Source organism: Puntigrus tetrazona, chromosome 14, assembly GCF_018831695.1.
Source record: "Puntigrus tetrazona isolate hp1 chromosome 14, ASM1883169v1, whole genome shotgun sequence".
NCBI classification, from domain to species: domain Eukaryota; kingdom Metazoa; phylum Chordata; class Actinopteri; order Cypriniformes; family Cyprinidae; genus Puntigrus; species Puntigrus tetrazona.
In genome coordinates this window covers 4,646,851-4,663,498 of record NC_056712.1, presented here as the reverse complement: position 1 = coordinate 4,663,498, position 16,648 = coordinate 4,646,851, and the positions used below count along the sequence as shown (strand labels likewise).

The 16,648-nt window shown below is 38.5% G+C and overlaps 3 protein-coding genes across 5 annotated transcripts in view; 2 read left to right on the top strand and 1 right to left on the bottom strand.

Moving 5' to 3' along the window:
• Positions 1 to 4,047, top strand: part of tcirg1b (T cell immune regulator 1, ATPase H+ transporting V0 subunit a3b) — a 13,668-nt gene extending 9,621 nt beyond the window's left edge. Inside the window, exons 15-20 of one of the 2 annotated variants that reach the window (XM_043257554.1) lie at positions 273 to 486; positions 931 to 1,044; positions 1,146 to 1,229; positions 2,017 to 2,134; positions 2,216 to 2,387; positions 3,158 to 4,047. In XM_043257554.1, the coding sequence (XP_043113489.1) occupies positions 273 to 486; positions 931 to 1,044; positions 1,146 to 1,229; positions 2,017 to 2,134; positions 2,216 to 2,387; positions 3,158 to 3,251 (796 nt within the window). In that variant the 3' untranslated portion in view covers positions 3,252 to 4,047. Of the gene's footprint in view, positions 1 to 272; positions 487 to 930; positions 1,045 to 1,145; positions 1,230 to 2,013; positions 2,135 to 2,215; positions 2,388 to 3,157 lie in introns of both variants that reach the window. The other variant, XM_043257553.1, reaches the window with a different exon arrangement.
• A 2,266-nt stretch (positions 4,048 to 6,313) lies between these two features.
• Positions 6,314 to 9,544, top strand: LOC122357676 (MRN complex interacting protein). Of its 2 annotated transcripts, none has more exons than XM_043257148.1 (7): positions 6,314 to 6,504; positions 6,894 to 6,953; positions 7,695 to 7,801; positions 8,179 to 8,233; positions 8,358 to 8,488; positions 8,657 to 8,753; positions 8,842 to 9,544. In XM_043257148.1, exons 1-7 carry the CDS (start codon positions 6,445 to 6,447, stop codon positions 9,493 to 9,495), a joined length of 1,164 nt encoding a protein of 387 aa, XP_043113083.1. In that variant the 5' UTR covers positions 6,314 to 6,444; the 3' UTR covers positions 9,496 to 9,544. The 2 variants fall into 2 exon arrangements, with proteins under 2 accessions (XP_043113083.1, XP_043113082.1); XM_043257147.1 differs by having other exon boundaries at positions 6,320 to 6,504; positions 8,355 to 8,488.
• Positions 9,545 to 9,546: 2 nt separating this feature from the next.
• Positions 9,547 to 13,918, bottom strand: sqstm1 (sequestosome 1). The gene is made up of 8 exons (XM_043257146.1): positions 13,629 to 13,918; positions 13,160 to 13,255; positions 11,745 to 12,088; positions 11,487 to 11,646; positions 11,163 to 11,243; positions 10,862 to 11,040; positions 10,228 to 10,432; positions 9,547 to 10,150 (listed from the first exon to the last, which is right to left on the bottom strand). Exons 1-8 carry the CDS (start codon positions 13,795 to 13,797, stop codon positions 9,993 to 9,995), a joined length of 1,392 nt encoding a protein of 463 aa, XP_043113081.1. The 5' UTR covers positions 13,798 to 13,918; the 3' UTR covers positions 9,547 to 9,992.
• Between the last annotated feature and the right edge of the window lie 2,730 nt (positions 13,919 to 16,648).

Here is a 16,648-nt window from a genome sequence, read left to right as displayed (position 1 = left end):
GCAAAATGTTGCAAAAATGAGTCGCAGCATATACCATTGTTTAGTTTCATAGGTCTAGTTACAGAAAGGAAGGGTTTACTACATGCTTACTAGTTATTCACATGAATACAGTGCGACGCAAGCCATGCAAATCAGTGTTTGCCTAATCAGTCTGCATTGTCACGTCATTCTGGTACTGACATTTTCTACTGAATACCAAAAGGATAACAGCATTTCAAACACGGTTTATTAAACTCTATGTATTATGTATCCCCTCTCTTGCTGCCGTGTAGACACTTCAGAGACATCGGCAGCGTGTTTTTGGTGCTGATCCCGGAGCTGTGTTTCATGCTGTGTCTGTTTGGATACCTGATCTTCATGGTGATCTATAAGTGGCTGGTGTACGGCCCCATGACCTCCGACATCGCTCCCAGCATCCTCATCCACTTCATAGACATGTTCCTGTTTACTGAGAATAAGGACAACAAACCTCTCTATACGGGGCAGGTGTGTAGTGTCGAAAAGCGGACATTTGGCGTTCATAATAATTTTCTTCCGCTTCGTGACTCGATGATTAGTCTCAATACGGTGTATTAAATAGGAGAACCAGATATGACTGTTTCTTTGCATCTTGCAGCTCTTTAACAAACCAGTTAAGTTTCCAGTTCTCCCCCTAGCATTATTAAAGGGCATTTTTTTATTTGATTAATATTTTTATTGTTAATTTAGACTTATGTTAAAAAAATTATAGAAATGTATGCATGCATACATACATAAGTATGTGAACAAATATTAAAATACTTGACGACAAGGGATAGTTCACCCAAAAATGATTTGAACGCCTCCATTCATCCTCCATTCATCTTCAAAACACAAACGAAGATATTTTAAGCGATGAAACTTGCAGGATGTTTTAGTTACTAGATCCTTTCGGTCTGGTTGTGTCTGCAGATAGTGGTGCAGCAGGTTCTGGTGATCGTGGCTGTGCTGTCTGTTCCCGTTCTGCTCCTGGGGAAGCCGGTGCAAGAATACATCACTCACAGGAGGAAGAGAACTCCTCTTTCAGTGAGCAGCCCTTCTGAATCCATATACCTCAGTGTTTGGGAATGGACTCCCATACGGTTTTTCTGTTTGTGTGTGTTTGATTATGCTCTCTTCTTCTGTAGGGAGACAGACGACCTTTGCTAGCAGAAAACGGCTCTATAAATGCTCACCAGGGAGATGTGGATGCAAGAGGAGGAGGAGAGGAGGTAAGAGGAAATAGGGGAGAGTAGACGGTATCTTGCCCAGGACATTTTTTTTATATGATTTGATGCTTAAACGCTTGAGAAGGCTTGTCTGCCAGAGTGCTTGACCGTTATGAATGTGCTTTGTTTTGGTAAGAGGTCACATGGCACAGTGAGATCATCCATTTCTCATTATTGCCAGTGTTTTTGACATGAACACAGTTCTGCAGGCCCTGTAGAATGATGAGAGTTTTTTTTTTATTTTCTTTAGGGACCAATTCGCACTTTTAACTAACTATCAGTTACAATGTTTGCCTCCATGAACTCCTAATGCGCTGCTTTATTAATAGTTTATTTTGCATGACCATTTTTAGGTCCCTTAATCTGACCCCAAACCTAAAGTATTAAAATATGCTTTAATAAATGGTATATTACTAGCATATTGACATGCTAAGCAACAAGAATTGGTACACGAACTGTGTTTTTTCTTCTCAGCAACCTGCAGCTTATTGTATTTTCAGAAAGTTGAAATGAATGTCAATTTGATGTTTTGAAGCTTCACGTTTAAAAAAGGGCTTAAAGTGTGTATGTGCGTGTGTATAAAAGCAGCTTGCATTGCATTTAAACCGGGTGCATTGTCAATTCTTTCCTTGGGAATCAAACCCATGACCTAGCTATTGCCAGCATGATGCACTAACCCAGTTCTTCTGAAGTAGCCGTAGCTCTTTGTCACAAGGTCATATAGGTGTGGAATTACCTGAGAAGGAGTACATGATTACAGTTCTTTCCGTCTTCCGTTGTCTGTAAGGAGTTTGATGCAGCGAACGTCTTCATGCACCAGGCCATTCACACCATCGAGTATTGTCTGGGCTGCATCTCTAACACGGCCTCCTACCTGCGGCTCTGGGCCCTCAGCCTGGCTCATGCTCGTAAGTGCTTTTCCCTGCCGCTGCCGTTCCTGAGGAGGAGCCTCTACTTATGCTGTGTGTGTGTGTGTGTGTGTGTTTCAGAGTTGTCTGAGGTGCTGTGGTTAATGGTGATGCGGATCTCCTTCCAGCAGCTCAGTTATGTGGGCTCTGTCATCATGGTGTTTATATTTGCTGCCTTCGCTGTGTTAACCGTATCTATCCTGCTCGTCATGGAAGGCCTGTCTGCTTTCCTGCACGCGCTTCGTCTTCACTGGTGAGAGAAACGTGTCTTCAACTAAGCTGCAGTCTAACCCTTGACTGTATATAGTAGCATATATGCTTTAAAAATTATGATTTTTTTTTTTTTTTTTTTCATATACATCGTCCATTCATTTGGATTAGACAGTTTTAACATTGACATATTTTTATTATGCTTTTTTTTTTTTTTTGTCACGTGTAAATGGAATGGATGGGATTTGTGGAATATATATATATATATATATATATTTATTAATTTAATTGCATTCATACACGGCCTCAAAACACATTTTTGGACACTTGAAGCAAATGTGAACAGGTGGTAATAATAATAATAATAATATTTAATTTTAAGCTTCTACAGCTCTTTGCTGTGGTTAAAATATAATTTTTGATTTTGTCTACAAATCCCCCCCAAAAATTATGATATTCTGACATCTTGTAAAGCAATGAGATCTTCATAACAGTACAGCCGGTTACTTGCAGTACATAAATGCATATTAATATTAGTTATCAGTGATAACTTATCACACCGTGTATAGTCCCAGTAATGTCTTAGAAATAAATGATGTGCCACAACCTAAAGGCAGCCATTTTTACTGATGTACTAAAAAGCCTTTCTTCTTGATAAAGTATAAACTGTACATGTATTAGATTGCGTCTTGATTATAGGCCTATAGGATATTTGCTCAAGCATGAAACGGCAGGCTTTAAATGGTTATTTGTATTCATAATGCTGTACTTTTAATACCATATTTCTGATTTCTCTCTCTCTTTCTGTCTCAGGGTGGAGTTTCAGAATAAGTTTTACAGTGGAACAGGCTACAAGCTCACTCCGTTTGCCTTCACATCAGAAATCGGAGCTTTCTCTCTAAAGTGACCCACGCAGCTCCTCTAATAGTCACGGGGCAGAAATGAATAATGCATTATCTTGCTGGGGGCACAAAGTGCATTTTAAAATGCATCATGGAAACATCTTTCGTTTTCATTTATATTTTAGCTTGAGTGCTGCTGGACCTGGAAAATCAAACGCCCTATTAAGCATCCATATCATTGACACTATGCAATTATCTTTGAAACTTACTTTGAGCTTACGGCACACACGTGTTGAGTCTTTTTTTTTTTTTAAATTGAAGTCCTATTCATAATTCTTATTCATCCACATAAATCTTTTAACTCATTCTCCATTATCAGGTGCAAACCTCTTGTACTATTGGAAATATTTTTGCCAATTAATCACAAGAACTAGAACATATACACTTTCCTTGAAATAATAAAGTCAATTTTGAACGTTTTCTCACAATGACCTCCCGACATTAAAATCAAAATCGGTTTTAAAATGATTTTGCTAATTTTCCGTTTGTTAACCTAGCGCTTGAAACTTTTGATTTGGTCTCAACGCGCCTGACCCGACGAATCAAGCTCTTCAGGATTATTAGAAACCTCCCAGCGGTTGTGATTTGGAGCGAAACTCTGCGAAGCCGTGGCCCTCCAGGAACTGAGTTCAACACCAATGATTGACAGCTTTTTCAAAAGGGAATAATCATTCGTCCATGTGTTCTTTTATTGTTGCTTTTCTACAATGAAAATTTTTTTAATTTTGAAGCCAATGTCGAGCCTCTCAGTTGAACTTGCTGATCAGTAAAGACCAAAGCCTTTCAACGCTGAAAAAAAGACATGTTTGTTTGTGTTTGGTGTATTATTCACTGCAGACTGCCAAAATATCATATTTTTACACAGAATATTTAGCAGTTGATATTTTTTTTATTGCATAACATGAATACTAACATAACAAACATATATAGAGAGACAGAGAGAGAGAGAGAATGAATTACAAAGACATAGCAGCAAATGGTATTCCCCATACATACATACATACATACATATTAAATAATTACCAGATTTTGCCCTATCAGGTAATGGTTTTAAAAGCAACGTTTTCACACAAAAGTACCTCACTTGATTGAAACTGCATGAAGGTTTAATGATGACACGGTAGAGCAAATACTTAATGACATCAAAAATGGAAAACAAATGTAAAAAATGTATTGACCACCAATCACAAGTTGAATTATTGAATTACAATAGTCAAGCCTTGATGTTAAAAATGCATGAATTGTTATAGGTTTTTAAAAGATAACATAGGATTCACTGTAGCTAAAAGATGAAGCTGAAAGCCATGGCATTACAAAGAGTGTTGAATTACCTAGAGTTACTTGAGTAGGAAAATCAGATGAGCCTAATTTCAGTTGCTGATTTCAGGTTTATTCTCGTTAAAACTTAAAAAGGTTAACCAAAGCTTTCATGTCGGATAGGCAAGTGTTTCCATCCCGTCAGTATTAGGTTTTAAGAGTGAATCCACTTGAGTGTCATCCGCATAGACCCTAAGGGCAGCATATATAACAAAAAAAGAATCGGAGCTCAAATAGATCCCTGTGGAACGCCACAAGATAGAACAGCAGCCTCCGATGAATACTCCCCAGTATTAACACTGAACTGATGAAGATACAATCTAAATCATTCAAGGGTGGCTCCTTTGACGTGAACACAATGCTCCAGGTGAGCAAGTAGTGTAGCATGGTCTGTCATATTAAAAACCACTCTCTCATCTAACAACACAAGTAGAATCAGAAGAAATCCAGAATCCAGAATCAGCAGCCACTAACCCATCATTTAGCACCTTGACATCGCAAACGCTTGACGTAAACCTCGGCACACTAAACACATGAGCTGTTTGTCCTCCAGATCCCGATGAACGCTTTTTTAGCACTAGATTACATTTGGGTTTTGCTCTTGAGGATCTTCTTCTGCAGACGGCACTCCTGAGTTTTCTTGGCTTTCCAGAACCATTGAAGACACTCTTTAGGACAAGGACAGAAGGACAGGATCCCTGAAGATCTCACAGCAGACAGGACAAGAAAGCTCTTCCACAGATTGTGAATCCATTTCCTCTTCTTCTGAACATTGCTTTGGAAAGTAAATAACAATTACAATCGAGAACTCAAACTTATCCTCTTCCGTACCCTCGTTTAAAGCGTCCTCCTCTGATCTCCAAAACACTAATGTCAAGGAGAAATCATAAGACCAGCCACTTCCTGGTAGGAAAGGCTGGAAGGTAAAGTGGACTTTCTGATGAGCTTCTGAACAGAGGCTGAACGTACAGTTGAACTTTATTTGTGCTTTTATCCACCGGACTTCGTAAACTGATGAGAGAATAAAACCACCCTGTCGAAAAAAACAACAACAACAGAAACCTTTACAGAATTTGTAATGGTTTTACTGGTTATACAGGGTCAAAACACCGGGAAACAGAAGAATAATCCAAAACATGCAGGTAACATGCAGGGGGCAAGACTAAAGGGTAAATCCAGATACAAGAGATCCAAACGAGGTAGAAACAGGGATCAATGGGCTAAGCCAGAAATGGTAGCAAAAATCTAAACAGGGAACAAAACAAGACTAGAGGAACACAGGCCAGGCTCCATACTAGGAGAGCGACACACGCTAAACAATAATCAGCGTTGAACAGAGTTTGAGACTGATATTTATTGTGTGAGAGTGACTGATCATCAGTGCAATGGGTGATGGGAATTGTAGTCTAGTGCAACAGTTCCAGATTTTATTTTTCTGGCCAGTACACAGACAAATGCCAACAAACTAGTCTGTTGGAGTTTGTTGGATCAGGCGTTGGTTGGGGTTTGTTTTCACCCGGCTGACAGCTAATTTTTTATTTGCCGGTCGGTGTCTGCCGGTGAAATGTGAACACGACCGTTATTTTCGATATCTCTTTAACCGTTAATTTAGTAAACAAAAATTGGATGCACATTATTTTGATTTGTAGGTGTGAAGACGTATGAAGTCTTCCCTATTTGAAACACCCATAATTCTGGTAAAGCTGTTTTCTCTTAAGATGTGCTCATTTTAATCATTCCCTCAGTCGCACGCAGACGTGTTCATGCTCGTGGTTTCTTAGCTCCTCTAGAGGCGCTGTGCCGAATGAAGAACTACCACAGAAGAAGAGGGTCGTGCGCGGCGGCGGGAATATGAGCTCCGGACTGTAAAAACTACACAACATGGTTCAAGAATTTCACGTACTGCGATGTTTTTCTTGTCAAACATTTCAAGTACAGCAGGTAACCGTTTCTCTTTTATTTCAGAGTTAAACCTATTTTTGGTGTAACGTTAGCTGCTAAATCGCAAACCCTTAATAATCTACTTAACATTACTTAAAAGGTCAGCTTCTGCACCCTCGTATTCAGATCGCGTTCTAAATATTAGATTTGGATCGACAATGTCGATTAATTAATTTACATTTGCCTTATCCTTTTTTTCAGTTGATGCTTGAACAAATTTCAATAAGTGATTTGTGCATCACGACACCTATCTAATTACTCCAATAAGCCTTTGTTATTTTTGAAAAAAAAAACAAAACATTATGTGCGATGTACCAAGTGTGATATATTCACCCAAACGATGTCGAATTATCTTGTGATGTGGAGCAAGATTTTTTTTTCCCCTCTAGGTGAAGAAGGTGAAGAAATGGACGTGTAAAGTGTGCGGCGAGAAGCAGTCTTTGATTAAGGTAAAACTAGATCAAGCTAAATGTCACGTATTGTATCACACTGGCGATTTTGTTGCTAAAGTTAGCAACTCTTTCAGACTACCCTAGCAACATTTTCTTCCAAAAGCTCCTAGCAACAATTTGTATTTGGCAACTTTTTATACGTTTATGAAAACGAAAACGCCTAGTAGTACACCCCTGACGTGAATTAGCATGACGTTAGCCGCTATATGCAATTGAATAATTTCTTATCATTTAAATATATTTTGTAATTTGAGTAATTGTTCATTTATGGTATACTTTTTTTTTTAAATAGCTTATATGTGCTATTGTTGATATGTCGGTACACTGAAAGAAAAATATATAGGAAAAAGGTACTGGTAATTTTCCGGTACATTATCTGTTGTCCAACATTTGCTTTAAACCGAAAACATAAAATACAATGCTTAATTATTAATGCAAGTTTAAAAAATGAAAATAGTTTCATATTACCATAGTAGATTGTGCCCTATTTCACGGACTGTGCAATAACTACTAATACACTGCTTGAAACTATAACTGTTTAGAATGAGTAGTTTTACTTGTTTACTAGCTAATATAATAAAATGTAAGTTATTGTGCATTTATATTATTTTGCAAACAAATCTAAATGAATGAAAAAAATATTTTTGCTGAGATTATGATGCAATTTTGCATCCTATTATGTCACTGAGCAACTTTCTTAAACGAGCTTTGACCAGAAAAATGCTGTGTTGTGCGCAGGAGTTTGGTCGAGGAGCCGCAGCTGACTGCAGAAGGCATGTCCAGAAGATGAATGCTCTGCGAGGACAGATGCTGGAGGTCAACGGCGATCAGCTGCTGACACGGCCGTGAGTGCCACAGTCTCTATAAGTTACAAGAAGTCCTCAAAATGGGCGGCATGGTCTGGGGCGTGCAAACATTTGAGAAGATGTGGGGAGAAGCGGTGAAATTGCATTTCTTGGTTTCATTTTGAATAGTGTTGTTCGTGGATATTTAATTTAGATAAGGTGACTTTGTTTTTGGCTCAAAGACGTTAAGATGTCTGTATCAAAAGAAATGTAAAAAAAAAAAAAAAAAAAAAGTTTTTTTTAATACAGAAATTCCAAACAAGCCCATCATAGGAGACATATGTTCAAGTCACTGCATGTATGAGTTGCAAGTGAATTAATAAATTGCATAAAGTTTGCATCATGTCATTAACCCTTTCACTAACAATGTTTTAAAGGGAACCAGATGAAAACTATGTTCAAGAAAGTCTGGATCAAAATCCTGAATCAGAGGTAAAGCACCAATGTCCATTCATTCTCCGTGTCTGGATATCATGCAGGGAGAAATGTAGATCAACTGAGAATCGATATATTTGCCAACAGCACTGGCCTTATAAGTGTCCTGTCTTTGTAGCAGGAAGTGGCTCATGTCAGCCGCTGGAGTAAATACACTGATCAAACAGCTGAGGCTCCAAATAGACATGAAGATGAGGGAGAAGATGAGAATGTTTATACAGAAAGACGCAGATTCAGAAGCCAGGGAACCAGGTACCACACAACATTCATGCAAAAAAAAAGCGTTTAATCTGCTAATGAGGCAAAATACTTTTTTTTTTATCATTTATAAATAAAAACCAAAGAATCTTAGCACTAACGATCATATTTTTAGACTGGCAAAAATCTTTTATTAAGCGTGTGAGCAAAATGATTGTACAGGAAAAGGAAGACGGTCTCCTCTTCAAAGTCTTTTGGTGGCTGTGAAGATGAGGAGTCATGGACTGGTCGTTCTGGGTTTAAGAGACGGACGTATCTGGTAAGCCACACAAGGCACTTTAACACATCTGCTACTGAGTAAAAACTCATGTGTTAAGATTAAAAAACACGTCTTGTATCTATTACAGCACGACGATCGTGGGTTCACACCATCATGGAGTGAAGGATCTGCTTCCAAATATTCCTTCTGTGGCAGGTCAGGTGACGTGGAGCCATGTGCTAACACACATCTCCAATCATCCCTTCAGGCTGTTTGTTACCCTTCGGCCTCTGGAGAAAATAAACAGCAGTGCAGCTCTTCACGTGAACCGTCAGCACTTCAGAGAACCAAAGGTCTTACCCTGCACAGCAACAGTCACGCCGTTACTTCTCGTCAGAGGTTTGGCGAATCAAAGATTGATTCCAAATGGGATAAATTCCTCACAGTTGTCCCTAATCAGCAGGACGAGGAAGATTCTGGCTTTGAAGCTCGTGATTCCTCTAATTACAGCGATAACACAGCAGTGGCTTGTTATACAGAAGCACTTACAAACATGGGTGTGGATTCTGAAGAATGCAGATATCCATTAGATGGAGAGACAGAATGTGCTCTGGGGAGCCAGAAGTCTGTCGGTGATGTTTGTGTGGATGGAAAGTTATCCAGTCCAAACAGTCACAGCTCAAAGCCCGACCTTTTCAAAAACGTTGTCTGTAAACCGCTTACACAAACGAAGATGCCACGTTCAGGCTTTTTTATAAATTCTCTGTTCTTTACCGATGAAGACTTTGATGACACATTTTGAGAAGTTGCATTCTATTCAGTTTTGCACATTTAATAAAACACAAACAACATCTTTCTTTTTTGCATTTTATTGAGGATAGAAAGGACAGGAATTTTAGAAGACCTACAGTGACGTTAACCTGACTCCATCTGTTTACTAACAACAAAAACATCCCCAGGTTTCTGTTTCACCTACAAACTCTTATTGGTTACGTGAATGCACATAGAAAAATCGCACAAATGTAGACATCTACTTTTATATGTAATACGCATATACCGCGACAACTATCTTTATAACATGGTGTAATGCTGAAGACAGAAATGTTAATATCTATTTTGCAGAAACCCAATAATGAACTTAACTATGCGCCAGTCACCTGAGTAATTGATATTGTTTATAGCATTTATGTAAAGATTTTTTTCATCGAAAAAGCATGGAAAGACTCTGAATAAAAAACAGGCCGGAATTTAAAAATATATTTGTATGGCCCAGGTCTTCTTTATTCCTGCGCTCCTCCTCTACTTCTGTGGGCCTGGTTTAGAGTACTGGATGGTATCCAGGGCTGCTCCGATGTCAAAATTCTTGGTGTGGAGCAGTCTGGTCAACCATCCACCCTCGTCGGTGAAGCCCATGGAGAGCATCTGAGAAAGAGACTCCACCAGTCTTGGGTCTGCATCTGAAGGACATTAAATTTAAATTTGCCTTAATTGATATGAAGTGGACCGGAATTGGCCAAACGACGATGCTCTGTACCTTGAGGAAGGTGTGGGTAGAGAGCTGCCTCCCGCAGACCGGTGGGACCCTCGGAGGTGCTTGTGCTGGAGTCAGTACTCAGCGGGGCTGGAAGATCGGTCCCGTCCTGCTCCATCTTAAGGGACTGCAGCTCTCCTGTGGAGGGGTCCACCTCTTTAGAGCTGAGATGAGTCCATTCCTCATCACTGCCTTGGTCTTTCTGACCCTAGGATAGAAGGAATCGGGGTTAACCGAATGCAGCTTTTCTGCCTTTTACTTGAGATGTCACAATCCTGTATACTCTCAGGCAGGGGTCTGATACGGTTTTCATAAAACAGATTTGCCCCCTGCACTTTTTCCCAGCAAGTGTGTTCATGTAGATAAATATATCTAGATATAAATCCACAGAGAAAAGGTCAACTGAGTTAAACTCTCATGCAGTGTATGTTTCATAGAGGGCGCTCTCACAAAGTTCAAAATGGATTTGTGACATGCAGGAAATATGAAAAAAAAAAAAGTATCCGACTATCATTGTAGCTAACCAGAGTAACAAAACCTGTTAGGCAAAAAGAAAAAACAACCTTAACATTTCTTCTGAAAAGAAGGCTACACCCCTGCTATCAAGCACTCTTGAACTGCTTGGATATTGATTTACCTTTGTTCCCTCACTGACGCTCTCTTCGGTGACCTGACTTCCAGGACCAGACCCTCTGGAGAGAAGCCCTATGGAGCCACTCTCACTCCGAGCACTAGCTGGCCCACTGGAGGCAGGAGGAGTTGGTGTAACTTTGGTCCGATTCCCCTCATGCTCAACGTCGATGTCCACATCTATGCCTAGAAGAATCATTTATATTTTGAAGGATTAGGTGACATGCCAAACAAAGAAGTGTGTTAGAAATCCCAAACGTTTGGGAAAGACAAAACGTATCGATAATAAACCCAAGAAGGGATCCTACCAAGGGGGCTCAACATGGCCGCCACTTCCTCCCCAATGTTCTTTAGGTACTCCATATTAGCCTTGCATAATTCAGTAGCACCTGTAAAAATAATAGTTACAGCTCACATTTCATAAATATGCCAACCAAACCAAAGTGTCCAATAAGCTGCAGCTGACACACAAACCCAATGCAGACTGAGCAGCAATCACATCTTTAAACACAACTTTTTATTTTTTAACTCGTTCGCACAAGACCTGTTGCATTCCTCCTACTTTTGCAGGCAGCATTCTTCAGCTTTCAGACAGTCACTGTTTTATATTAGACCGTTTGATGTGGTCTCACCGTTTTGGCTCTTGTTTTCAGAAGCATCCTGGTTTTGCTGGACTCCAGATGGACCAGGCTGAGCCTGGTTTTGGGTCTGAGCTTGAGCTTGAGCTTGAGCCTGGGTATTTGCCCACATGCAGTGTCTCATCTTACGCCAAATCTTCCCACGAGGAAACCACTGCGCACAAAAGATTTATTTGAGTCAGTATGTTTATCTAAATATATTGCATGTAGTACAATGCACACAGATACAAAAGCAATAACACAGGCATTCACCTCAAACATGTTGGACATTGGGTGAAAGATGGGCAGGAGAGCATGCTCCTTGTGGAGGCCTTTGCCCTGGCAGGAGGAGCACAAGTCATAATCGGGGCAAACGGTGCACTTGAAACGTGTTCCGGCCACCGGCCCTTCACACCCATCACAGGTCACCCCTGGGTGCAGCATTGGAGGGTGATGAGGAGGAGGAGGATGATGAGGGGGAGGCCCCATGTGAGGTCCTCCAGGGGGACCCATAAGATTAGGTCCTGGGGGGCTAAAGTGGGGGGCTCCATGAGGCGAGGGGAATGGGAACCCAGGGATCCCATGAGGTGAGGGATCACGTTTGTGCTCCTTTCTTTCTAAAGAGGGAAGAAATGTGAGAGTATTGCTGTTAATCGTAGATGTTAGTGTGCATTGCAGACATTTAAAAGAGTAGCATCAAATGCCTCTTGTAAGAATCTGCTGACATTCTTTCAATGTATTGCCATCGTCTTACACTTTTTCCACCAAAAGAGCTCATAATTCATTTAAATGTCTATTATCAGGCAGAGAGCAGAGAATACAGAATGCATAGTATTCAATGCTTCAAATGCTAATAATTAGATAAAGAACCAATCAAAGAATGTCACAAGTAATTGCAAAAACACTGAACATATTACTTGGATTTTACTATAGCCAGGCTGCATTACTTTATATTCACTGATGTTTAAAATAATGAAAACATTTCTTAAAAACCATCTTAAAAAATATCATTGCATCCTTGTTGGTTTCACGCACTTCTGAAAATGCGCATACAGTACTTCATTTAATGAAAATGCAAAGCCTGAAATGTTGAGTGTATCCATAAATAAAAAGAAAGGAGTTACTTTGTTTGGCTTGAACTAACCTAGGCTTTTTATAACATGCTCATTATCTTTTTTGGCAGAGAAAGGGACACTTGCGTGGCAAATGCTGTATACTTTTTTAATATTCAGTAGTTATTATTATTCAGAAGTACCCAAGTCAAAGAGTGATTTCAGACAGACCCAGTCATACAGTCTTTCTGTGATACTTGTTCAGGTTAGATATCTTTCTAATACTTTTTTTTTTACAGTTACACTACCTAGCCAGACAAATGAATAAAAATGTTTTACAGTTTCTTTACGAAATGCATTTTAATGCAGTTATGGTAATAGATCTGAGCCCTATAAGGTGCAACAAGCATCTCCAGCGGAGGGCAGCAGTTCATATAGCTTCACTAAGTTTAATTTTTAATCAAATATGGATTTGTTTCCTTTCTAAAGAGAACGTGGCAGATGCCCAGTGCCACAATAAAAAATGTTAGCGCTAGATATATTAAGCAAAAGCGTGGTGAATTGTAATAAATGCATTCAATTTGGAGCAAATAATAAACGCACAAAAAAGTAGTATCTGTATAGGCCATTACTCACGCTTGATGTAGACACGGAAAGTGTCATCCTTCACAAGAGCCAACCCCATCATTAGCTCATCGTCAGAGGAAAAAGCAATCATGTCGCCATCGTCATCTGGGGACAAAGTCCAGGAAAACAGAGAACGCCATATCTACCGGTTAATATTATAATCCTTAGGTTTTGACTGATGTGTAATATGTGGATTAAGCCGCTGTCCTGGTAATTCAATAGCACAGTGCTCACATAACTTTGTAATGAGGTGTATCAATGCGCAAAGTAACAGTCTCTATATTAGATTTCATTTTAAAGGTGTATTTCCCTAAATAGCTGCGTGTATAACGACTTAATGTAGATACATTAAACAATAATTTAAGAGACGGCAATTGTACAATTATTGTATGTTCGCATGTGTGGTATGAAAATAATAATTGAAAGCTGTACGTTTGGAGTATATATATAAAAAAATATGAATTAGAAGCTGACTTGCCTTTATAGGACAGTTGAAAAGGCGCAGTCCTCAGACCGACGAAAACATCGAGCACTTTTCTCTTCAAATACTCAAAACTTGTTGAGACATCCTGATCCACGGCGAAGCGGCGGATCTCCTTGTTGCAGTCGTCCTTGCCGATAAGGTAAGCTTTCACCGTCATCGACATCTTGGCGAAAAACGGCGTCTGGGAACGATCCTCTGGATGTGTTGCGCAGTAGAAAATGCGTTTCTTGAACACGGGACTCTGCGCTGGCTGCGTGAGATTGCGTTTCCTACCTCAGCCCACGGTTCCGTATATAAACCGCGTCATATGCAAATCCGGCAGCGCGTCAGCCAATGGCTGAGGCGAGCGCGTCCTGGAGGGCGGGGACGTCCGGCGTCACTGCGGGACGGGGTTCGTGTGGTCTAATGTGATCTGAGCAGTGACCTGGCAGAAAGTGACGGGAAATTCCCTCTGAACTCACTATCTGGATCACTGCCAAACAACACGGGGCCCAAGCGACAACATTACACGTGTAACAATAATACTGTCAATGTCAATGTAACTTATTATTATTATTATTATTATTTTTTTTTTTACAAATGGTACATTTCGTGTGGCTAAGTTGCTCATTTTGAGACAGGCGATGTCTCTGCTATACAAAAACATTTTAACATAAGTTATTTTTCCCACATGCATTTATGTATAAACATATTTAAATGTATATACATATACGCATATTGTAGGCATTTATATAACTAATGATTATATATTTATGTAACTAATCATTTATATAACATATAACTTGTAGGCATTTATTTAAATATGTATTTTCACTACAGCTGAGTCAGTAGCTATAAGCATGAAATCTGGACGACACGAGCTCCACTAAGAAGTGGGATATGGTTGGTGTGAGGATGTTGTATTTCATCTACTGCTAACTAAATAAAGTGCTGTGTCATCATGAATTAGGGTTAGCAGATGCCTATTTAACTTATTAATATTTATTAAGAATTATTAATATTTAGAATAAATCACAGTTGTATTTATGCATCAACTGATGTTTATCCCAATAAAATTGCAGAATTAATTTGATTAATTTTTTTATTTAATATATTACTACTACTACTACTAATAATAATAATAATAATTATTATTATTATTAGTTATTAATATATATATATATATATATATATATATATATATATATATATATATATATATATATATATATATATATATATATATATACTATATGTGGCAAATAATATTAATAAAATATTATTATACCATAAATGGCATGGTCAGATATGAATGAAGGTTTCAATATTTGTTCCTTTTAAAGTCTATAGTGTAATATAGCATAATACAGTATAATACAGTTTGTTAAACTATTACTTTTAGAATTAAATGTATAAAATATACTAGTACTACACTACACTATTACTATTATCTTTGGTTTTCTTTGAATCTGTTATTCATTCATCGTTGTTTTACATTTGACATTTCGGCTCTAAGTTTTGGTGTAGCCATACGATGTAAGTTCGTGACCCCACCCTTACCTACATTTTTCACCACCTTCTTCACACAGCACGCTCTTTATTCTAGAAGCCTCCCGAAGAATCCGAGGTCGGAAAGAATGCGGTCATTCTGGAGGCGCGGGGCGTGGCTCTGTCAGCTGACTCTGACTCACGCGCGTCATGTGATGTCCTTTGTTTACAAGCAACATCTCCTCATCGAATAACATCCCCGATAACGAGCTCGTATTCGCCCGGAGCTTTTAACGGCGACAGCAAGACACTTTAAGTTGAAAGCACAATAGTAAAGATAAACGGATCAGGTCAGAGCTTTAATGTTTGATAATTTTTCATAATTTGCCTTGTGTCATTTTTTTTATTGTTATTATTACTATTATGTACAGATACCAGTTATATGTGCTTTAACAGGGATTAAAGAAGTTTATGTAATATACACGATTAAACACCATCTGCTGTTAGGAATCACAAAATAGTTGCTAGATGGCGCCATTGTCTGAAAAGTCAGCACACTATATATATATATATATATATATATATATATATATATATATATATATATATATATATATATATATATATATATATATATATATATATATGTGTATATATATACATATATATATATATATATATATATATATATATATATATATATATATATATATATATATATATATATATATATATATATTATATATATATATATATATATATATATATATATATATATATATATTATACACATTTCAGCTGCAATATGTTAATGGTTCTACATTATACTGATTATATATTCCTGAGGCGCCATTTTATTTCATCAGATTACTGCCGCACTAACTCTCTAGAAACCCTTCAGAGAAATCCGAAGGAGCCTTAAAATGTGTTTTTGTGCACTTATTAAAGATGAATCAATATTTCAAGTGCTGCAAAATGTTCTTGCTGATGCGTTTACCACAAAAGAGGGTTCCTCCAAGAATACGTGTAGCCATATTGGAGGTTTCCCCAGAAATACGGCTAGGGGTTCTCCAGAGAGTTTCAAAAGTCCATCAGCAGTTTGATGTCCAATAATTAGCACCTGCGCAGAAATGACTTTTTCTTTGTTAATATGCACTCTGCATATTGGCAGAACACTCTGCGAAATTAAGCCGGCCACTCAAAGATGAAAGCTTTGGCAGAACTTCAACAGTCAAAGCGCTAGAAGAGATAAAACTGGGCAATCAGAGGCCTGATTCATCTCCAGAGCATTAGATGAAATGATGACTGGCTGAAACATCACAGAGATGTGATTAACTCTATAGGCATGAGTGCAGCATAACTGGATATTAACTAATCCTGTAATAAACAGATATTCACATCTGTCAGTCACTCCCTTCAATAGATAAGCGTTAGTCTATCCATTCATCCAATGCGTATCTTAAATAGAAGGGTTATTTCTCTATATTCACGACTGATACACGACTACTTTTAAAAGCAATGCATTTCAATGCTCCACGAAAAGGGAG